General features: G+C 36.0%; 3 protein-coding genes across 5 annotated transcripts in view; 1 reads left to right on the plus strand and 2 right to left on the minus strand.

Moving 5' to 3' along the window:
* The first annotated feature begins 47 nt into the window (after positions 1-47).
* On the plus strand, positions 48-7,853 carry tyms (thymidylate synthetase). Of its 2 annotated transcripts, none has more exons than XM_030123163.1 (7): positions 48-517; positions 3,622-3,695; positions 3,777-3,946; positions 6,136-6,242; positions 6,361-6,536; positions 7,228-7,299; positions 7,381-7,853. In XM_030123163.1, the coding sequence occupies exons 1-7, from the start codon at positions 310-312 to the stop codon at positions 7,516-7,518; spliced, it is 945 nt and encodes a 314-aa protein (XP_029979023.1). In that variant the 5' UTR covers positions 48-309; the 3' UTR covers positions 7,519-7,853. The 2 variants fall into 2 exon arrangements, with proteins under 2 accessions (XP_029979023.1, XP_029979022.1); XM_030123162.1 differs by having other exon boundaries at positions 51-517; positions 3,777-3,951; positions 6,141-6,242.
* On the minus strand, positions 6,981-17,020 carry enosf1 (enolase superfamily member 1). The gene is made up of 15 exons (XM_030123154.1): positions 16,865-17,020; positions 16,670-16,772; positions 15,350-15,465; positions 13,709-13,795; positions 13,604-13,630; positions 13,450-13,522; positions 13,322-13,360; positions 13,051-13,133; positions 11,045-11,167; positions 10,653-10,787; positions 10,535-10,576; positions 10,329-10,458; positions 8,806-8,905; positions 8,655-8,736; positions 6,981-8,053 (listed from the first exon to the last, which is right to left on the minus strand). Exons 1-15 carry the CDS (start codon positions 16,994-16,996, stop codon positions 7,964-7,966), a joined length of 1,362 nt encoding a protein of 453 aa, XP_029979014.1. The 5' UTR covers positions 16,997-17,020; the 3' UTR covers positions 6,981-7,963.
* A 104-nt stretch (positions 17,021-17,124) lies between these two features.
* Positions 17,125-23,687, minus strand: part of LOC115411165 (tyrosine-protein kinase yes) — a 63,049-nt gene continuing 56,486 nt past the window's right edge. For both annotated transcript variants that reach the window (XM_030123135.1, XM_030123137.1), the window contains exons 11-12: positions 20,771-20,902; positions 17,125-18,648 (exon numbers count right to left, since the gene is read on the minus strand). In XM_030123135.1, coding sequence (XP_029978995.1) covers positions 18,440-18,648; positions 20,771-20,902 — 341 coding nt within the window. In that variant the 3' untranslated portion in view covers positions 17,125-18,439. The remainder of the gene's footprint in view (positions 18,649-20,770; positions 20,903-23,687) is intronic.

Here is a 23,687-nt window from a genome sequence, read left to right on the forward strand (position 1 = left end):
GGGCATTTGTCATGCAATCCCCCTACAGAGGACACAAACGCATTGCTGGGTCTCAGGAGAATAAAGTTTCAAGGAAAAAAAGCACGAAACAAAGCAAAGCAAAGCGCGCTTTTTCTCTCCTCTCGCGAGACTTCAGTCAATGCGGAACTGCATTTCGCCGCTTTATTCGTCTCCTTATTGGTTATTCGGCTTTTGAGGGGCGTGTCGGCGCGTCACAAACAACCCGGGAACTCTTTGAATACTGTCAGTGTGCAATACAACGTCCGTGCGGCCGGTTTGCATCCAAGTGTTTCTTATTTTTACGCCAAAATGCCCGCGACTTCAGAGATCCACACAGAGGAGGTGCAGAAGGAGGTGAAGGCGGAGGAGCAGAGGAGCGGCTCTGGGCTGTTCTGTGATGAACGCGGATATCTGGACCTGATCCGGTACATCCTGCAGAACGGCCGCAGGAAAGGGGACCGGACCGGGACGGGGGTCGTGTCTATGTTCGGGGCTCAGGCCAGATACAGTCTCAGAGGTAGGAACCTTAGACCCTTTAGTGCACTGATGTCAAACATGCGGCCCGGGGGCCAAATCCGGCCCCCCAAAGGGTCCAGTCCGGCCCTTGGGATGAATTTGTGAAATGCAAAAATAACACTGAAAATTTTAACAATCCTTTTAGTTCAGGTTCCACATTCAGACCAATTCAATCTCAAGTGGGCACGATCAGTCAAATACTATCATAATAACCTAGAAATAATGACAACTCCAAATTTTTCTCTTTATAAATGTAAATATTTTCATGTATTTACTCTAAAACAAAATATTTTGCAAAAAAATGTAGGAAAAAATGAACAAATATGAACAACCTGAAATGTCTTAAGAGAAGTAAGTACAATGTTAACAATATTCTGCCTGTTATTAAATGTTTTGTGTATTTGTAGATCCACTGTGATCTGTACAGGGTGGGGAAGCAAAATTTACAATGAACATTTAGTTGTTTTTTCTCAGCAGGCACTACGTAAATTGTTTTGAAACCAAACATATATTGATGTCATAATCATACCTAACACTATTATCCATACCTTTTCAGAAACTTTTGCCCATATGAGTAATCAGGAAAGCAAACGTCAAAGAGTGTGTGATTTGCTGAATGCACTCGTCACACCAAAGGAGATTTCAAAAATAGTTGGAGTGTCCATAAAGACTGTTTATAATGGAAAGAAGAGAATGACTATGAGCAAAACTATTACGAGAAAGTCTAGAAGATACTATTAAAGAAGAATGGGAGAAGTTGTCACCCGAATATTTGAGGAACACTTGCGCAAGTTTCAGGAAGTGTGTGAAGGCAGTTATTGAGAAAGAAGGAGGATACATAGAATAAAAACATTTTCTATTATGTACATTTTCTTGTGGCAAATAAATTCTCATGACTTTCAATAAACTAATTGGTCATACACTGTCTTTCAATCCCTGCCTCAAAATATTGTAAATTTTGCTTCCCCACCCTGTAAGTTATAATGTACATGTGGAAATGATAAACTGAGGCAGAATATTGTTAAAATTACACTTATTTTTTCAGTTTGTTCATGTTATTCACATATTTTGAAAGGATAGTTTGTAGATGTAAACCTTTTCATCATGTCAACTTCTTTTTTTCCACTCTAAAACATAGAGAGAAGTTTAGAGTTGACATTATTTATATATTATTATGTTATTATTTTACTGGTTCAGCCCACTTCAGATCAAATTTAGCTGAATGTGGCCCCTGAACTAAAATGAGTTTGACACCGCTGCTTTAGTTGGACTGGTGGTTGATCAGAGAAGCGATGAAATATGGGTGAATTTAACAACCAGCTTTAGAGTAAACTAGTGTTATAATACTCCATTATCCTCCTGAGACCCAGCTATGCATTTTTGTCCTCTGTAGATGACAAGAGTTTCACAGCTTTACTTAGAAAAAAAAAGAATCCTGTCCACTGCAAAGAAAGGACATTCCATTAAAAAAAAAAAAAAAAAAAAATCAAATTTAAAAAAAAAAATTATATCTAAAAAACTGCTTTTTCCAATCAAAACAATTATTTAATGTAAAAAGGCCAAAACATTTACTTTCCAGGGTCTCAGGAGGTTATCTGCATGAAATGCATTCAAAAGTACTGAATGGAATATAAGGTTTTATAATAATGCAGATGCAGAGTGTTCACAGAAGTGCCTTAAAAACTGTTAAAATGCAGTTCAAATATTATTATATTATTAAAAAGGTTAGAAAATATGCTGAGTGAGTCCATTTGCCCATTTTTCCAGAGCTCATTTTTCCCCAGATCTTTCAAAATCTAGCAATCATTTACTATTTACTGCACGTTATATTTCTACTAAAATGGCTTCTTCTCAGCTTCTAGTACAGGCGTGAGTGAAATTACTGTAATGACCCAAAAAAAAAAAAAAAACAGACGAACTATAAAGTGCAACATCTCAGGTTTCAGAAACTGTTGGAAATTTTCCAATTGCACAAACGGTGAAAGTTACAGTCATCCAAACTGCATATGCACAGGAAGTGTCAGCAATGACACGTCAATAGTGTTTTATTTGAATGTATTGAGTCTTAATTCATAGATTTTAAATAATTTAACCTGATGAGACCCAGGACAGTAACAGTTTTCGCTCTTTTGCATTAAAGTTCTGAAATATGCATTCCTGTGTCTCCAGAACTTAATATGTTAATCTTATATTTTTTTGACAGTGAGTTGAGCTTTTCTGTGTTTATGTCCACATTTCTCTGTACAAATCAAGGTTATAATAGTTTTGGATTTTTCATTCTAATTTAGTTTTATTTAGTTTTGACTTTTTTTTCTCTAATTCAGTTAGTTTTAATTAGTTTTTAGCGCAGGTTTGCTAGTTTATATTAGTTTTTGTTATTTTCTAAATGCTTAGTTTTAGTTTAGTTTTTTTTTTTAATATATCTTTTATCTTCTTCGCCGTCAAATTCAAATAAATCTCAGACAGGACTCTGCTGCTTTCTCCCAACTTTAGTCTCCATGTTTCCAGGTAGAGTGGGGACCAGAAGACGACTCTAAACCACAAGTGACGAAAAGTGACAGACCGTTAAATATCATATGGTGCCAGCAGCTAAAATTGCTTGAGGGAAATAAATCAATTTCGTATCAATCCAACACTGACAAAGACAAAAACTAAGGGAATTTTATCCATAATTTTTATATGTTTTAGTTAGTTTTATATACACACAATACAGTTTCAGTTAGTTATCGTTTTTTTTCTTTTAATTATAGTTTTCATTTATTTCAGTTAACGAAAATGTTTTTACAATTCTAGTTTTGGTCATTTCGTTAACGATAATAACCTTGGTACAAATCACTCTAATATTCAGTCTTCTTCATAGAGTACATTATATATAACACATTTAGTCTCCCTAGCACAAAAAGGATGACTTATGCAAAGTTCAGTCTTAAATTTGGTTCAAAGTTGTTTGGAATATTTCATAAACAATATAAAATTAGAGTGCAGATGCTGCTTTAACTGTGTGTGTGAAAGTGCTTTGTCACTTCCTGATAAGTGTCTGTAGTAGAGCAGATGCGTCTCTTTGTCTGATCCGCCATGTTTGATAACCTGTGCCTCTGTTTGCAGATCAGTTTCCTTTGCTGACCACCAAGAGAGTGTTTTGGAAAGGAATCCTTGAAGAATTGCTGTGGTTTATCAAAGTGAGTCCGAGAACAAGATTTATTGTGGTTTTGCTTGAGTTTCACTTGATCTAAACTTACATTTACTGGTTTTTGTCACAGGGATCAACAAATGCTAAGGAGCTGTCGGAGAAAGGGGTTAAGATTTGGGATGCCAACGGGTCCAGAGACTTCCTGGACAAGACTGGGTTTACTGACAGGGAGGAGGGGGACCTGGGGCCGGTCTATGGTTTCCAGTGGAGGCACTTTGGCGCTGAATACGTAAACATGCACGCAGGTACAGTCTGTCAGTCACACCCAGTTCTTAGCACAGATACTTAGGTATGTGGTAGATGGCGCTACAAGCCAAACAAATGATCTTTCAATCAGATTTCCAAACCTGTCACTCTTTCCATATCATTAGCCTCAGACAGGGTGCTTGTACAGATCTTGAACAGTATGACAATTTGAAACGCTGTTTTTTTTTATGTGAAAGTATTAAAGGTAGGAGATGTTTCCCTGGAGCATTTTGTACTATATTGCTTAAAATCCCCTTCACATCCCCATTGCAACCAATTAATTAAATGCTCTAACACAAAAATAAAAAAATGAATGAATGAATCGTAAGAGGGGGTGTTGGAGGAGACTGAATGAGGTGTGCTGGATGGATTCGCAAGCCGGACCCACGAGCCGGGGCTGGGTGAACTGATGCTGTGCAGCTCTCAGGAACCCTCGGGAACACGCATTGCACGTTCCAGTACTCTAGAGGGGTGGCTTCGGGGGGAAAGTCTGAAGAAAGGGGTTTGAACTTTTGAATTGTGTATTTTCAAAGTGTAGCTTGAACCATTTTTCCAAGATCTCCTACCCTACCTTTAATAAAATATAGAAAGAAGTCTCTCTCATAGTCAAATTTTAGAGTATACTCAAAGGCTCATAATCTTGTAAGATAAAAAAAGACATGAAGAAAACATAAAAACTTCATGATTTCATTAACCGGTCGGTACTGGAATGATTCTAGTGAAATTTGTTTGTGTGATATCTATGCACTTTTGTGATTTTCATGTTTTGAAAATGTTTGTCAGTAAAACGTAATTTACTACAAATTATGCATTCGTTCATTCATACATTTATTCAAATGAACTTCTACACAGAACAGGTAGAATCTCAACCAAAAAAGTAGGAACACAAGTATAAAAGTACATAAAGTCAAGGTCATGGGATGGGAAAAATTGCAGTTTTGAAAAAGTCTGTAATTTTTGTTTGGATAAAGAGCATGCAGCCTGCTCAGAGCATATTTGCTTCAGTTATATTTTTGGCTAAATTGTGATATCTGTAACTTTACTCCTAGCACTGCTGTTTCTTTTTATGCAGACATCACAATTTGGCAAAAAAAAAAAAAAAAACTTAGACCAGGGGTCTCAAACTCATTTTCTTTCAGGGGCCACATTCATCTCCAGTGGGCTGGACCAGTAATAGAATAACACAATAACCTATAAATAATGACAACTCCAAATTTTTGTCTTTGTTTTAGTGCAAAAAAACCCAATTAAATTATGAAAATACTTACTTTTATAAACTACCCAAACAAAAAAGATTTGATTAACCTGAAAAAACTGAAATTTCTTAAGAAAAATTAATGCAATTTTAACAATATTATGCCTCAACTTATAATTTATACATGTACATTATGCATTGGATCTACAAAGACACTGGTGTTTGTCCATCAGTCTCGATGACGACCTTGACTTCAGTTTTTGTGGGTCCTGGAGTGGCTTGTAAGGCCTATTTTTGCCTTGAAGTATCTGCCACAAAGACACTAAACACTTAGTAACAGGCAGAAAATTGCTAAAATTGTGCTCAATTTTCTTTAGACATTTCCAGTTGTTCATATTTTTTTCAGGTTATTCACATTTTATTGTTGCAGGATAGTTTGTAAATGTAAATATTTTCATAATTTAATGTTATTTTTTGCACTAAAACGAAGACAAAAATTTGAAGTTGTCATTATTTATAGACATAGTGTAATATTTTTTTCACATCAAACCGAGAAGAAAATATGGAGTCATTCTTTTTTGTCGGTTATTCTGCTGTTATTATTTTACTGTAGATCATATTGGTCTGTTTGTGGAACCTGAACTAAAATGAGTTCAACAGCCTTGACTGTGGAATTTTTGCGCTTTGCACATTCATCCCACGGGCTGGACTGGAACCTTTGGTGGGCTGCATTTGGCCCCCGGGCCACATGTTTGAGACCCCTGACTTAGACAGTTATGCTATGAGGCTAATGATATGAAAAAACAAAGATTGGGTAAAAGTGAGTAATTCTGGGAGTAATTAATAATTAACATTTTAAGGGTTACTTCCTTTTTTCCCAATAAACTAAGAGCATCATTATTCAACATCCTTTACTGGTTCTTATGTCAGTGTGCAGGCAGCACAGGATTGTTCTAGTTCCTTATTGTTGTTTTTCTAAACTGCTTTCTACAGATTACACAGGACAAGGTGTGGACCAGCTGCAGAAGGTCATCGACACCATTAAAACCAACCCAGAGGACAGGCGGATCATCATGTGTGCTTGGAACCCCAAAGGTGCAGCAGAGAGCAGAATTCAACTGAACTGGAGCCTCTGAAATCCCTCCAGGTCTCTGTTAATCAGTTTTTTTTTATCTGTCTGATGTAATTCCTGCCTTCTGGTGTGTTTCTGCAGACTTACCCCTCATGGCTCTGCCGCCATGTCACGCTCTCTGTCAGTTCTACGTGTGCGACGGCGAGCTGTCGTGTCAGCTCTACCAGCGCTCAGGCGACATGGGTCTGGGGGTTCCTTTTAATATCGCCAGTTACGCACTTCTCACCTACATGATCGCACACATCACAGGACTCGAGGTGAGTACGCTGTGGTTATTTTGTCGAATATTAAGTCAAACTCATTTTAGTTCAGGGGCCACATTCAGTCCAATATGAGCTCAAGTGGGCCAGACCAGCACAATAAGAACATAATAACCTATAATTAAGGTCAACTCCAAAATTTTCTTTGTTTTTGAGTGAAACAAGTAAAATTGCATTAAGGAAAATATTAATGTCTATAAACTATCCTTTAAAAAAATGTGAACAACATGAACCTGAAATTTCTTAACAGAAATAAGTGCAATTTTCAAAATATTATGCCTCAGCTTCTCATTCAACTATAAAAACACAAAACATTTAGTAACAGGCATAATATTATTAAAGCTGTACTTAAGTTGCTTAAGACATTTCAGGCTCATGTTTGTTCAGGTTATTCACATTTTTTGTGAAAGGATAGTTTGTAAATGTAAACATTTTCATGTAATTTATTTATTTTTTTTAACACTAAAACAATATTTATAGGTTATTATGATAGTATTTTACTGGTCTGACCCATTTGAGATTGAACTGGTTTGTATGTGTCTCCTGAAATAAAAATGTCGTAATTTTTGCACTTCACAAATTCATCCCAAGGGCCAGATCGGACCCTTTGGTGGTCCAGTTTTGGCCCATATGTTTGACACCCTTTCATTAAGTGTGCTCTTTTCTCACTGTTTTTTCCTTTTTAAAGCCTGGTGATTTCGTTCATACTCTGGGAGACGCTCACGTCTACGTTAACCACATAGAGCCTCTCAAAGTCCAGGTGGGTTTGTTTATACAAAAACTGCTTCTGAGTCTCTTTCCACTCGGTCTTTTAATTTAACAGGCTTATCTATATTTGCAGCTTAAGAGAGAAATCCGCCCCTTCCCAAAATTGAAGATCCTGAGAAAAGTGGAGCGTATCGATGATTTCCGCGCAGAAGACTTTGAGATCTGTGACTACAACCCACATCCCACCATCAAAATGCAGATGGCCGTGTAAACTCCAAACCTGTCCACGATTAAGGGAAGAAATCTGTTAGAAATGGCGATGCAGCTTTTAGAAAATGTGATCAATAATCAGTTGTTTTCTTTTGATTTTCTTTTACATTCACTGGTTTTAAAGGTCAGTTCAACCAGGTCATAAAAACAGTCTAGTTAATGCGTTACATGTTCATACTTGTGTCCTGGACAAAGTCCTTCCTTTTAATACTCAGACTGAGAAACAGACTCATGTTTTAAGTTTTCTATAATTGGATTTCTGTGTTGAATGCTTGTAAAAAATTTATTTTATCTTAAGTGTGATTCTTGTGTAAATAAAATCTACATTTATTGTCAGCCTTTTTGCATTTAGTCTGATTATTCACCTCAAAACTAGACAGTTTGATGATATAATGGCCTTTTTCATTACAAATAACTGATTGTCATTATATTTAAAAGCAAAGGTGTCATTTCTTCATATTCTTCCAAACGTTGCCTTCAGGGTACTGATGTCTCTGCACTGTTGACTCCAGCATCTCACAAGAATACCCTGGATCCTTAAAATGACAGAATAAATAGTGTCATAAATAAATAAAAATAAAACTTAAGTGTCATACATAGAGTTTAGCCTAAAATTATTTCTACCACAGCCAAAATCTGATTTATAGCCAATAGGTTTCATGTGACAAGATGGAGTTAAAGACGTTTGAACTATTTCTACATTTGCTTTTTTTATGTTCAAATAAGATACACAGAAATTATTGCAAATATGAGAAAAAGGAAGCTACTACATTACTCCAAATGACGCTAATTGTTTCTTCACTTAAATATCTGTAATCAATGTGAAGTCTTATTACCCATAATGCTGCTGAATGATATTTTAACTTTTTAACAGAAAAACTTGCTTCTTTAGTTCAGTATGTATGTTGAGAACAGCTTATGTAGTTCTTGTGTTTAGGATGTCAATAACGGACATGCAATTTTAGTAATAATGTAAAAAAAAAAAAGAATGGTTTAAATGATGTTATTTTTTTTATCACATCTTTTCCCAGCTGGCCGAAACCTATTGGACATTAAAACCTACAAATTTAATGAGTAGGAATGATTTTGTGGTCAGAAATGCAGTCATGTTGACACCTACAGTATAGTCTTTCGTACCTTGGGTGGCATGTAGTGGGCGTCCTGAATAACGACAGGACAGGTGAAATGCTCATGGAGGTGGTCCACGTACTCACACATCCTGCGAACAAAACATGTACATGACCATGTGACGACTGAAAATGGCGTCAGAAGTAATTCCTGCTCGTACCGATTACGGAGGTCCGCAGACACACAAATGTAGTCGAACAAAATGAGATGTTGGACGAGCTCACACAGGCCGACTCCTCCAGCGTGAGGACAAACGGGAACTAGAGAAAAAGAAGAAGACAGCATGGTGTTTGTGTTTCAACACAGACTTGCAGCCTGTTAGATGATCCTCTCTGGACCTGGCGCTGTGGTCCTGCTTCTCTCCTGCCTCCATCATTACTCATTTATCAGTATAGTTGTGATAGTGTTTATTATGTAGTTACATGGATGGTGGAGGTTTCTATTATTGGTACTAACAACTGCAGTAGTAGTATATCCACTGTTAATATTTCCTTTTTTTTATTAGTGATACAGTTAACAAGACATAGTGAACAGAAAAAAAAACAAATAAAAGAAAAATCAAGCAAATAAACAACAAATAATGACAAACAGCAACAATGACAACATATTACAATGAAAAAGATAATAAATGTAAAGAGCAACTAAACAACAGATTAGATGTGATAGGGAAAAGGGGTAGAGTGAATGAAAGTGAGAAAGGGAGGGGGGGGGCTGAGAGGGAAAATAATTATTATAATAATGATACTAACAACAACACAACAATATATAGTAATAATACTAATAATCTAATTTGCTAGTATTGTTGTGCTGTAATACTTGCATTTGGAGTAGTAGTATTAACAGTTGTGGATATTTGTACTAGTTACTGGTAGTTACAGTCATGGAAAAAATTATTAGACCATCAAAAGTCATCAAAAACAATGGTTAGGCATCAAGTACTAACTCCTGTGTGTATCATGTGACTAAAACAGACAGAAAAGAAAACATGGAATGCCTAAAAGCACCGTTTTTGTCAGTACAATGCCATAGATATTGATATAAGAACTGAAGTGATTTTGGTTATTATCAAGAAAACATGGAAAATGATAGATATCAGCTCTGAAATTAAACTCTTATGAGCTGTTTTTGTTGTTGTCATTATATTTGTTCAAACAAATGTACCTTTAGTTGTACCAGGCATTAAAATGAACAAGAAATTGAAGAAAACAAGGGGTGGTCTAATAATTTTTTTAACGACTGTATACTAGTAACAGCAATTCTAGTTTTTAACTGTTATACTTCAGGTTGCTGTGCATCCATGTGTCCCCCCCCCCCTTCCCCCAATCCCTCTCTCTCTCTCTCTTTCTCTTCCTTAAACCCTCTCTATTTAACCCTTTAACTGGTCATGTCAGACGTCCATCCTACAGGAGTCGGGGTCTGCTCTAGGTTTCTTCCTATTTAAAAGGAAGTTTTTGCTCCTGCAGGATTCTGTTGGTGTCTGTGAATAGTCTAAAGAGTTTGGTTTAGACCACCTCTAAATAAGTATATAATAATAATAATAATAATAATAATAATAATAATAATAATAATAATAATAATAATAAAAAGGTCTAAATTTAAAGTGTCATGAGATAACTTTATTATGATGTGGCCCTATATAAATTAAATTTGATACAGATATTTGAGATAGACAGACAGACGTACCATTAAACTTATGGGCCATCAGCAGCACAGCCAGGTTCTCGTTGACGCTGCCCAGACGACAACTGTCTATTTGGACGAACTGCAACGCTGACGCCTGGAGGAACTGCTTGAACATCACCCTGTTCTGACACTGGAGACAAAACAGTCTTGGTCGTAGACTTTTATTACTGTGAAAACCGCTGATACATATGAACTAAAGATCTGACCTGTTCTCCTGTTGCCACTCCGATCCCAAGTGGAGCCAAAGCCTGCAATGACAAACACTTTTATTCATTATTTATTATTCTTCAACATAAAAACATCAGAGCAGCTTCGGAGACTCACTTTAGAGATCGCAGCATGACCCAGGATGTCGTCCGGGGACGTGGGCTCCTCGATCCACAGAGGTCTGAACTCAGCCAACTTGGACACCCAGCTGATAGCCTCAGCCACGTCCCATCTCTGGTTGGCATCGATCATCTGTTAAAGGAGAGGAGGAAGAGGAACTCAGAAAGTAGCAGGAAAAATGTCTACACATAAACACTTTTCTAATGGGGATGCTTGGGTCAGAGGAAAACCGAGGGTGGATTAAAATTTCACAGTTAAAAATGTTTGAGTTTGTAGGCGTTAACTTCTTTTTATGGCATCTATCTTCTAATACAAAGCCCCTGCTGTTACTAATAATAATAATAATAATAATCATAATCATACCTGATCTAAATACAAACTGAGCTTACCAGAGTGTTATCAGGTCCAATCATTTGTCTTATGATACGACATCTGCGGACGTCGTCCTCTAGATCTGCACCCACCTTCACTTTAAACCTGGTCCAACCACTTTTTAGTGCATCTGTGCAAAGCTTCAAAAACAAACACAACAAAGCGGTTACTTACCTTTTTAGGACATGTAACTACTGCAGCACTAACACAAACACTTCACATAATAAACATTTGATCTACTTGTACTTCTATCATTTGTATTTTGTCTGATTTCATACTTTTACAGGCCTAAACCAAATACTATGCTTTTTATTTGACTGAATTTAATGGGAAATCACCTGATTTTAAAAAAATATTCCTGACTGACCGTTGCTGATTTCTTTCATGATCTGAGAAAATACATAGCCTATATCTTTACTAGTTTTTGAGATGCATAGGCTTTGAAAATGGGGTGTGAAGCTGATTTTACTGTAAAAACGCGTGTTACAGAAAAACATACTAAGTTCAAGACATCACTACTTTTGAACCATTCATGACAGAATCATGACATTTTCAGGACTTGTTGTAAAGTACAAGATGTCTTTAACATGTGCAAGAGAAAATACAGAGTAGCATAACGTAAAAAAAAAAAATATTATGCTTCAGAACAATTTTGGCCTGATGTATCTCCACATTAAAGAACATCAGACCTTTCACATTGTAATATTTATTTCTCATATTGTAGTAATATTTTGGTGACAAAGTATCTTTCTAAAACAAACATTTTTTTAGGCACTAAAAATGAAATTACGACCATATTTCTAATGCTTGTTGCTCATGTATGACATATACACTACCATATACAATTATATCACTGGAAGGGTTTGTCTGTACTAGATATATGCACAGAATATGAAACTGGTATCTTTAACCCAACTGTATGTATTAGGGCATCATTTAATCAGTTGCAATTAATTAACCATTTCCCTCTGGTACATATCCTATAGATTATTATCAATTCCCCACTCTCATCAACTGGCAGACACTTCTATCTGAAGTTGGTATCTTTAATCTTTAATAAAAGTATATTTATTTATGATCTAGAATACGAACTACTCAGTAATATATAAAGTAGGCCACATGAGCTAAACCTTAAAACACACATGAATGCAACATAAATATAAATAATAGTAAAACTGACAGGGATTGCCACTGTTTTATGGCACAGGGAATACATGGAGTATTTAAACAGTGGAGTATTACTACTCACATATAGGGATGTAACGATTACCGGTATAACGATAAACCACAGTAAAATTGCAGACGGTTAGTATTACCATTTAAATTGTAATTATCATGATAACCGTGTTTGATTACCACACTTTTAGGGGAAAAAACCCTATGTAAAGATCTGCTTTTATGTCAAATATTTGAGTATAGTTTTTATTTATTACAAATCTGATTTTATATACCTAATATTTGGAACCAATATTCACTTTTAAAGTCTTTGAAAAGGTTTGTTAAATATCTTTGTGTTATTTAAGCAATAAATGATACACATTTTTCAAATCGGATTTTATATATTTTTTTGTGTTTTCTGGCCTTATATGTTGATATAGTAGGTTAAAGTGAAAAAATAATAGGCAGTTAATATAGATGAAGTTGTGCTGAAAAAAAAAAAGATACCAAACATGGGTATAGTAAACATTTGTTTATATAGTATATAAAGGCAAAATCTAAAGTACTGAAAAATGGACAAAATAGGCTCAGACCACTAAGGGTTAATATTTGAATGATTCTGCCAAGAGAAAGTGCATTGTGCCAATTATCTTATTTGTTTTTTTGTTTTTTTTTTATAAATACAACTTAGTTAGAATAATTTCAGTGTGTGTATAACTACTTTTTGAACATTTTGAGCACAATTTCAATAATATCGCAATAATAATGATAACCGTGATATGAAATTTTCATATCGTTACATCCCTACTTATATATAACTAATACTTCTTCTTCCACCATTATCTGAGTGTAGGAGCACAGAGACCTGTTTCAGCTGCTCGTCTGGATATCCAAGCCAAGCGCAGGAGGTGGTGTAGGCAGGATAACCCTCTTTCTGCATTTGATCCTCTGGCAAGGATGAAAATAAGTGTACACAGGTGATAGACACTCAAAGAGAAGAGTGTTTTAATTGAACAGTCATGGGATGTAGAGGCCATTATGCAGACTAAATCACATCTGTAAGTATCTAAAGAGGCCTTTAATTCCACTATATCCCATCCAGCCGTGTCATCAATGACTGTTTTTAGTGTTCTCACCTCGGTGCTGCTTGCCCTCCTGTGCTTTCACGAGTAAATCTGAATGAGAGAAGCAATAAGAGGCTGTAGCGATAGATAACGCTCAGATTTTGTCCTCCAGCAGAACTGCACACATAAACTAATCTGACCTAAAGCCTCCTCCTCCGTGAGCACATCAGTGATGTATCTGAAGTCGATGCAGGATACCAGCTGCTTAGGCTCCTAAATCAACACAGACGATGTGATATTTTTTTTGTGGTCATGTCGCGGTCTTTGATCTACTGTAAATTTGTTGTGACTCACCATGTCAACAAGCAGCTTCCACAGCGGCTACAGGAAACGATGACAAAGGCTGTGAGTCATGACCATGGTGTCTAATACCCATGATGCTTCATCCAGGCACCCTACCTTGCCCTCCGTCCGAGCCCACAGGTCCCACACAGCATTCAGGACTGCAGCGGTGGCCAGGTGGATCACTCCTTTCTCTGGTCCCAACTGTTTCAAAGAAAACTCATGTAAAAACACAGGCTTTGTCTCATCGTAATGTGAAGAAAATTACAAACAAATAAAATTGGAACATTCAGCTTTAGAGGCGCCTGAGCCCCACTGAAAACCTCTGGAATGTGATCAAGAGGACAATAGATGTGACAAGTCATCAAACAAAACTGAGCTGCTTGTGTTTGTTTTTAACTGCAGTGGTATAAAGCACTGAACAGCAACATGACAGATTAAAGAGAATGAAAGTTTAACAATTATCACAAAAATCTGATAGAGATTGAATTTATAAACCCTTAAAAATCGGTGTTGTTTCACAAAATGAACTTGTTTTCTTCATATTCTATCAAGGACACCTGTGAACACATTCATTCACAGCAAGTAAACACTAATTTTGCCAGAGTCCTACATAAGTAAATATTTTTAGAGTCCTTCAAGTGACATACCAGAAATTGTTACTACAGAAAACTGAAAAGGCCTTGATAAATTATTTGGAGATCATTTCAACCCCACAGCTACAGTAAATTACATTGGCCAAACAAAAAGTCACACGAATATTTTGTTGGACTACCTTGCATTGTTTCCACACACCTGTGCAATGTCAAAACATTTTAATTTTCTTGTATTTTCTTGTTATAAAGAGCTTGTATTGATGATAAAGAGTCGGACCATTGTGTAAAGTCTTCTCCATCACATAGAGCTATTTCTTTATGGAACACTCTTCCAGTAAATATTAGAACCATTTCAAGTAAGAAAGCATTTAAAACACGTGTGAAGTCCCTTTTCAGCCTTGAGAGTTACTTTTTATGTTACCATTTTGGGACTTTTTTCTTTCCTTCTCTTCTTCTCCTTCCTTTCTTTCTTTTTTTTTTAATTTTTATTTTTTACTGTAACTGGATCTGTGTATTGTTATTTTAGAACCAGAATTTTTTTTTTTTTAATGGGAGCCCAGGTAGACTAGCCTGTCGTTTGTGCGTCAGCTAATGGGGATACTCAGTAAAGAACAAACAGAATAAACATCCCATACATTCTCAATGGGGTTCAGGTCCGGACTCTGTGGGGTATGATCCATGTGTGAAAATCATGTCTCATGCTCCCTGAATCACTCTTTAATAATATAATCCTGATGAGTCCTGGTATCGTCTCTGAATAAGAAAGAGACGGGAAGAAATAAGTAACTAGTGACTGCATCAGTTAATTATTAACTTGTTGCAAGAAGAAACATTAATCACAGTAATGCACCCCCTCCAATGCATCCCATCCAATGAAAGTCTGTTATATATCCTATTAGACTAGTTAAATCCAGAGGGGGACATTTTTTTTGACTGCACAGTGACAAAATATATGGGGTCCTTAAATATAGTGGGTTTCTTTATGTCTGTTTTATCTTATTAAGCTTAAACGCATACATCATGAGAAGACATAAAGGTATATATAGCAATAAGAGTAGCTGTTATGAGAGCCAGAGAAAGCATGACATTGTATGAAACAATCAGGTTAAATGCTTCATTGTCATCTACATCATGTGACTTAAATAAATGGTCCATCTCTTACCCATCTCATCTGACTGTCACTGGTCAGGAGGCGGTAAAACCCACGGAAATCACTCACAATCTCCTGCAAACACTTCCCAACAACCAGCCGAGCCAGTGCCTCCACAGCACACACCACTGTGAATAAACATCAAACAAAACTAGTCTGAGGAAAAACATCTAACATATTTTCTGCCAGTCTTTTTAACCCTTTCCTGCATGAATTATGAGAACCTTAAACACGATTTTTCCCTTTTTTTTTTTAACTAGCCACCACCACCCTTCTTCAGGGGAAAACTTTATTTTTAATTACAGCTTGTATTTAAGTAACAATCTCAAAATTTATATTTGCATGTTCATCCATTCCTTGCTTGTATACATATACATAGAGGGAGGGCTCTTATAGACAAAAGTGTACAGGGACAGGACGAGACAAGACAGTGGTTCCTCTTTAGGCATGAAAAAAGCAATGCAATTGACATTTTATTTATTTATTTTTTTTATGAACCTATTTTTCATGGAGTTGCAAAAATGCCCACTCAGATAGATACCATGCATTTAATATTTGAAGCCAAGAAACGTGTATTTACTGATATACTGTGTAAAAATTATTAATTAAAAATGTTTTTAATGCTGCTAATCTGATGTTTTCTCATATTTAAACATACTCTAATACTAGTTATTACTCACTTCATGGAGATAATATAAAAAAATAAACATTTTGTTAAAGAAAAACTGTTAATTACAGTCTAATAACAATCAGCAATTGATTTACACTCAAATATGTATATCAAAAACAGCAAAGTTACAGTAATGGCATGAATTGCAGGGTATGGGATGATGCATGAGTGTCCTCTGTGTTGGGTCATATGGAACTAAAACAATAAAATCCATGAATAAACAATAGAACAGCTGAAGAATAGCTGTCCACTGTAGTGCCCACTATGCATGAAAGGGTTAATGAGTTCCTGCAAAACTGTGTTGAATTGTGCTGAAAAAAATATCACCACAAGATGGCGGTCAACTACACAGTCCCACTTCAAAGCATAAGGAAAAGTAGGAAACAGGAACTTTTTGATAGGTGACAGTAATAAAATTCAGTATACTTCAACTTAATTAGTAAATAATTATATTGAAGTAACCTATAGGTGATATCGTATCAGATTAGGTGTGCTTTACAAATAAAACAGGCCTACAGTGAATATAGTCGCCAAGACGTAGGGCCGTTTACGCACCAGTTTTGTGGACGTCGGAGTTTTACAGGAGCACTTGAACGCAACATCAGACTGGATTGTACACTATTACAGAATGAAATGATTTGGACACCGTGTTAAATTATTACCAATCTCGGTGCCTTTTCCGAGGGTGAATGTGAGGCCGAAGCCTGTCAAACCGGAGTCCGTGTCGAGAACAACATATGCGGCTGAATAATCCGGGTCCGTGTGCTGAAAGTGGAGTTAGCTGTCAGTGAACTCTTCATACTGTTACGAACAAATGTTAGCTGTAACATGACTTAACGTTGTAAAAACGTCCTTACCATGGCGTCTGAACCGTGTTGGTCCAAGGACGTTGGGAACCTCACATCCCTGACTGTCAAATTTATTATTTTGTGTAACATTTTGTCTCTGAAATTCTTGCGATGACAGAAAACAGTGAGTAGTTTGATCATGTGACCTGTAACCTGCGCATTTGCTTTAATCCCGCCCACTTCATCCTGGGATTGGTTCAAAATTAAGCAACGGAATAAGTGGCACTTTAACAGACCAATCAAAAACATGTAAACAAAACAGGAAAAAATGTGTAAAATCTGATCTTTATTGTACAAATTTCCCCAGATTTTTTCCCCTCAATACCTCCCACTTCCCAAAATATTGCCCATTTAATTAATAATTATAGAAAATGAGGATTTTTTTTTTTTTTTTTTTGTAATATACAAAGCCCTTCTTGTTGAGCTCAGTCTTCCCATTCTAATACTGTCATGAAGAGTCCAGACAGGTACAAATGCAAGGAGATAAAATCACTGTAAAACTGTCATCATGTCTACACACATTGCTTTTGATCAGATGCCTACAAATGGTACATACGTAGCACATGAAAGTCTTCAGCAGTCACATTTAAGAATACGGAGTTGTTATCATGTATGATGGCGTTTGCTTGTTTTCCACCATAATAGAGAACAGAAGTCAGTAAATGTCACAAGTCCATCACTGTTTAACTCGGGTTTTCTTGCAGTCAAGCCTGTTTATGTAAGCAATTCTATGCAGTAACAGTGAATTTACACAACCCAGGCAGCGAGAGTCACAAAGAATTATAGTGTTGCTGTAAAATGTAAAAAAAAAAAAAAAAAAAGTCTGAGCCAAGATTTACAGATGATGATGGACAGTAACAGAAGTCTTCAAATGAAGCTATAAAATCATGTCCATGTGATATGAATAACTCTGCAGGATTATGAATTCTGAGAGGAGCATGATGTTCAAATAAAAACAGAAAACAATGCATTATAAAAGACTGGAAAGGCATAGCAGACTAGGTCCAATCTCTAGACCACAACAATTGCACTGAAATCGATTTACGGGATTAATCTTTAAATAATTACTGTCAAATGGACTGTGATAATGACAGTAGATCCCACTGAGAGTTTTTTTTTTACCATGTTCTTCTAATATTGCTTAATCACACTACTGGATAATTTACTATTTTATCACAAAAAATCTGAATTTAGATGCAAATCGAGTATAAAGCATCCACATAAATTCACATAAAACCACATTAAACAGTATGTTTTCCTATTGCTTCATCACAGACATTATCACAGCTTATTTTACAGTAAAATACTGTAAAGAATCTGCATGTAGTGTAAATAAAACAATGAATATGTCTTTCAGTCTGCCATTTATGTACATACACTTAAAGACTTACACAGATATGACTTGTGTAGTACCATAAATTAAAAAAAAAAACACTTGGATAGGACATGAAATGGTGGTGGACGATGAACAGAAATGATTAAAACATCATATAAAAAGCAGGTAGTGGTTTGCATGACTGATCAGCCTGTTCTGCAGTCATATTTATAGTGTTGAAGGAGTTTCTTCTCAGGGGTCCAGGGAGGCTATAGGTTCTCCCCGGGCTGGTACTGAGGCTCTGTGGCCGTGAAATAGTCCTCCAGGAAGGACTGGAGGTACTCGAAGGTGGGCCTCTCATCTGGCTCCTTTTTCCAGCAGAGTTTCATCATCTCGTGGAGCGACTCGGGGCATCCCTGGGGGCACGGCATACGGTAACCCCGCTCCACCTGTTCCAGCACCTCACGGTTCACCATCCCTGCAGAACAGAAGGCGAAGAAAGACAGCTGATTATGTAGTATAAACACAATATATGCAGTCAGTTGTTAAACTGAAGGAAATTAGATGTACAAAGTTGAGAATATGGAATTAACCGTGATTATACCGTATGCAATAAAAGTCTGAATATATGGGATGAAACTTTGAATCTACACAATTGAACTTAATTTTCTTTTTTACATGAAATAGTTGTGTTGATTGGAAACAGCATACATTTTTTAAATTTTAATTTCTTATGGAATATACTTTAAAGTGGAAAGCGTTTTTTCTTTTTCTTTTTTTTTTATAAGTAAAGCTGTGAAACTCTTGTCCACTACATAGGACAAAATGCACTGCTGGGATATAGTATGAAGCTGAGAAAATATGCAATTCAATCAACCTTCATTTGCACTGTCATTGAAATTAAAACAAGAAGAAACATCACAAAATAAGGTGATAACAGAAATTAATATAAGACGTAAAATACATTTAGATGGATTACAATAAGTAAAATGGCTTAGAGGCATTAATGTATTAATTTTAAGAATGAAATGAATGTCCATATATGGAATTAAATTCAATATATGATATGACAGTGAGAAAACATGTACTGACAATCAGAATAGATGAAATTACATTTGACTAAATAGAACAGAAATCATGATAATGGAATGGAACTACATTACATGGAATGAAAATCAGAAAATATGGAATGCAACTTGATTATATGGATGAAAGTTGAAAATATGCAAAGAAAATCAGAAAATATATTATAAATGTTTATTAAATATCTGGATAGATGAAATTAAACTGAATTAAATGGAATAAAAGTCAGAATAGACGCAATGAAAGTTGATTGTGTAAGAGTGTGAACATATGGAAACTTGGAATATACCAAATACACATCAGAATATATAGAATAACACTTTCTTATACGGAGGAAGAGTCATATCACATGCAATAAAAGATAATTTTACGGTATGAAAGCTGAAACAAATGCAAAGAACATCAGAAAATATGTAGAAAAAGTTGACTTTGTGCCATCTAAGTTGATTATACAGATGAAAGTAAGAAATTATGGAATGACAGTTGATTAAATGGTATGAAAGTTAGAAAATATATGATGAAAATCAGGATGGATTAAAGGAAACTAGAGTAAATGGAATAAAAGTCAGAATATGAACAATGAAAGATGACTATATGGGATGGAAGTCTGAACATACGGAAATTTACAACGTAAACAACATACCAAACAGAAATCAGAAGATATGGAACAAAACTTGATTATATGGAAGGAGAGTTTCATATGTTGATTATATGAAATGAATGTGTGAGAATAAGATGTGGAGGTTGGGTGAAGACTGTAGGTATAAGTATCAACATCAGATTCAGTGGATTTGAGTCATCTATGGTGAATGTTTCTTACCAGTAGAATGACTGTGAACACTGTTACCTGTCTTATTATGGTCTGTACATGCATTCATCAGGGTTATTTTATTTATCTATCTCGTTATTACTAAATATTGCTGAGGGGAAATCAAATCTCCATACAAAAGAGCATTACACACTGAAAACACAAGATGGTGCCTGGGTCCTGGTGACGTCACTAATTCTGACTTTGATTCCTTATAGTAAATATACATATATATATAATGACTGACTAAACATCTGATATTTTTGTTGAATAAAACACCTTAAATGGAGTCTGTTGTCTTTCTGCCAATCTGTTGACATTATTTCGAGCCAAAATCAAACATGGAGTCAAGTTAAGTGTCGATGCAGCAGGAGTGACGGCGCTGCTCCCCAGGGCAGTATCAGTCTGGCAGATGGTTATAAACAAGAGTGGTGTTCAATCTCCTGATCGTCCCCCAACAGATGGTCTCATCTAATCTCAGATGTGCGTGTGTGTGTGTGAGGACAGGAGTGTGTGCTTGTGTGTGTGTGTGTCAGCACCCCCCCACCCCCCCTCACACCCTCCCGCAGAGGCACAAACAACCAGCGCAGACAATGTCAGACAACGTCACCTCATCCTCAGACATTGACAAGTGTGACTGAAAACTGATAACTCTGCCCATTAATCACCCATCCATGTTTTACTGTGTGTTATGGTGTGTGTCACGTACCCGGGTAGGGCACTCGGCCTTTGGTGACGAGCTCGGTGAGTAAGATGCCGAAGGACCAGACGTCTGACTTGATGGTGAATCGGCCGTACAGGGCAGCTTCAGGCGCCGTCCATTTGATGGGGAATTTAGCTCCTGTGGGAGACGAGAGGAGGCAGATGAAAGGCTCCACTAGAGGGTGCATGTGTCTTTTATCTGGTCTGATCCCCAGGAAACCACAATGTCTCCAATTACTGCCAATTACACCAGCAAGACCAGTTTTCTTCTTCTGTTGAGTGAATAATTTGGAGTTTAAGCTTCTATTTCCTTAATGCACCTCATGTATAAAACTTACATCCTATTCTTATTGTGCTTCTAGAGCACAGGTGTCAAATATGCGGCCCGGGGGCCAAATCCGGCCCGCCAAAGGGTCCAGTCTGGCCCTTGGGATGAATTTGTCAAATGCAAAAATTACACTAAGATATTAACAATGCTTTTAGTTCAGGTTCCACATTCAGAACAATTCAATCTCAAGTGGGCAGGACCAGTAAAATACTATCATAATAACATATAAATAATGACAACTCCAAATTGTTCTCTTTGTAAATGTAAATATTTTCATGTATTTACACTAAAACAAAGTATAATTTCACAAAAAACATCTGAATGACGTGAACAAATATGAACAACCTGAAATGTCTCAAGAGAAGTAAAGGCAATTTTAACAATATTCTGCCTGTTACTAAATGTTTTTGTGTATTTGTAGATCCACTGTGATCCTAAAGTTATAATGTACATGTGTAAATGATAAACTGAGGCAGAATATTGTTAAAATTACACATATTTTTTCAGTTTGTTCATGTTATTCACATTGTCTGAAAGGATAGTTTGTAGATGTAAACCTTTTCATAATGTGATTTTACTTTTTTCATTCTTAAACATAGAGAAAAGTTTGGAGTCGACATTATTTATATATTATTATGTTATTATTTTACTGGTTCGGCCCACTGCAGATCAAATTTAGCTGAATGTGGAACTGAACTAAAATGAGTTTGACACCCTTGTTCTAGACTGTTCTATTATTACTGTTTGATGTACTGTGAATAATCTTTTCATTATATTTTTGCATTTCTTTGATCGCTTTTATTTTCTCTGGATGTTCATTTTTAAATGGATTCTTGTTCTATTTTTACCTCTTTTTTAATAACTAAGTGAGAGAGAAACGGCATCTCAATTCTCTGTATGTCCTGTGCATCTCGTGAATTGACAATAAGAAAAGGCTTTGATCATATTTATGTAAAGCACAGTAAACTGTCTGTGTGTGAAACGCGTTCTACAAATAAATCTGCCTTGCCAGATGTAAAGGTCAGGATCAAGACATGCAGTATATCTGATATCTACAGAGTTTGGGTTTTATGTGAACAGACTCTGAGATTTCTTCCACCACATGATGAGGTGAATTTCGTAAACCACTAGGGCTTGGATGATGCTTTTATGGTGCCAAACCAAGGGTATTATTATTAACGAAAACTAACGAAATGATAAAAACTAGAATTGAAAAAAAAATTTCATTAATGGAAATAAATAAAAACTATAATTAAAAGAAAAAACAATAACTAACTGACACTGTATTGTGTGCTTACAAAACAAACTAAAACGTATAAAAAATTATGGATAAAATTCCCTTCTTTTTCGTCTGTCAGTGTCAGATTGAAATGAAATTAATTTATTTTGCTCGAGCAATTTGAGCTAGCGGCACCATATGGTACTTGACGCTTCGTCACTTCTCGTCACTTGTCTTCTGGTCCCCACTCTAACTGGAAACATGGAGACTAAAGCTGGGAGAAAGCAGCAGAGTCCTGTCTGGGATTTATTTGAATATGACGCAAAAAAGATAAAAGATATGAAAAAACTAAAACGAAACTAAAACTAAGCATTTAGAAAAAAACTAATAAAAACTAGAAAATCACTCGGAGCGCGCAGACCTCCGCCAAGGCAGATCAGTACCCCCCCCCCCCCCCCCCACCCATCACCACCAAAATTTAATCATTTGTTCCTTGTGCCAGTATCAACATTTCCTGAAATTTTCATCTAAATTCGTCCATAAGTTTTTTAGTTATCTTGCACACAGACAGACAGACAGACAGACAAACCAACACCGGCAAAAACATAACCTCCTTGGTGGAGGTAATTAGCAAACCTGCTCTAAAAGCTAATTAAAAGTAAGTGAATTAGAGGGAAAAAAAGTCAAAACTAAATAAAACTAAACTATAATGAAAAATCCAAAACTATTATAACCTTGGTGCTATCTGAATTGGTTAGATGCCATCAAGTACCAAAAATGACTTGTTCACTACCGATCTTCAAAATTCGTCAAATCTCATGTACACTTTTACACATCTTTATTGATATCATGTTAACTGACAACGTCAAGTTGTTGTAAATAGGGTTTTTTTTTTTTTTTTTTTTGTTAAGCAAATATAGTAGCAAAATTAGCTAAAACATATACTTAATATTCTAATTAAGTTTGAATTTTGATGTTTTGAGTGTGTTTTGAGTATAATAAAAATACAGGAGATGAAAAATAAAGCAAGATTTCACAAGTTCGTGTATTATAACAGGATTTGCTTTTTGTTAAAATGGAAAAAATTGATAGTGTTGCTCAGGAACTTGTATCAAAGCCCAGGTCTCATTGGTATCGACTGTGTTCATTAATACCCCTCCTTCTTTGTTCGTAATGCTCACAGTTTTAATCAAAAGTCATCAGAGGATGGAACATCTCTGTAGCAAACCCAAAAATAATCCAAAGGAGTACTTGTTACTAATAATAGCAGAGTTTCATTGACTTTGCCAAAAGACAGCAGAGGGGTTGAGTAGATTCAGGAAACAGCAGCGGGTATCAGTGAACAACTCAACTATAATATTTAATTACTGCAATTTC

This window comes from Sphaeramia orbicularis, chromosome 20 (assembly GCF_902148855.1).
Source record: "Sphaeramia orbicularis chromosome 20, fSphaOr1.1, whole genome shotgun sequence".
Lineage (NCBI taxonomy): Eukaryota > Metazoa > Chordata > Actinopteri > Kurtiformes > Apogonidae > Sphaeramia > Sphaeramia orbicularis.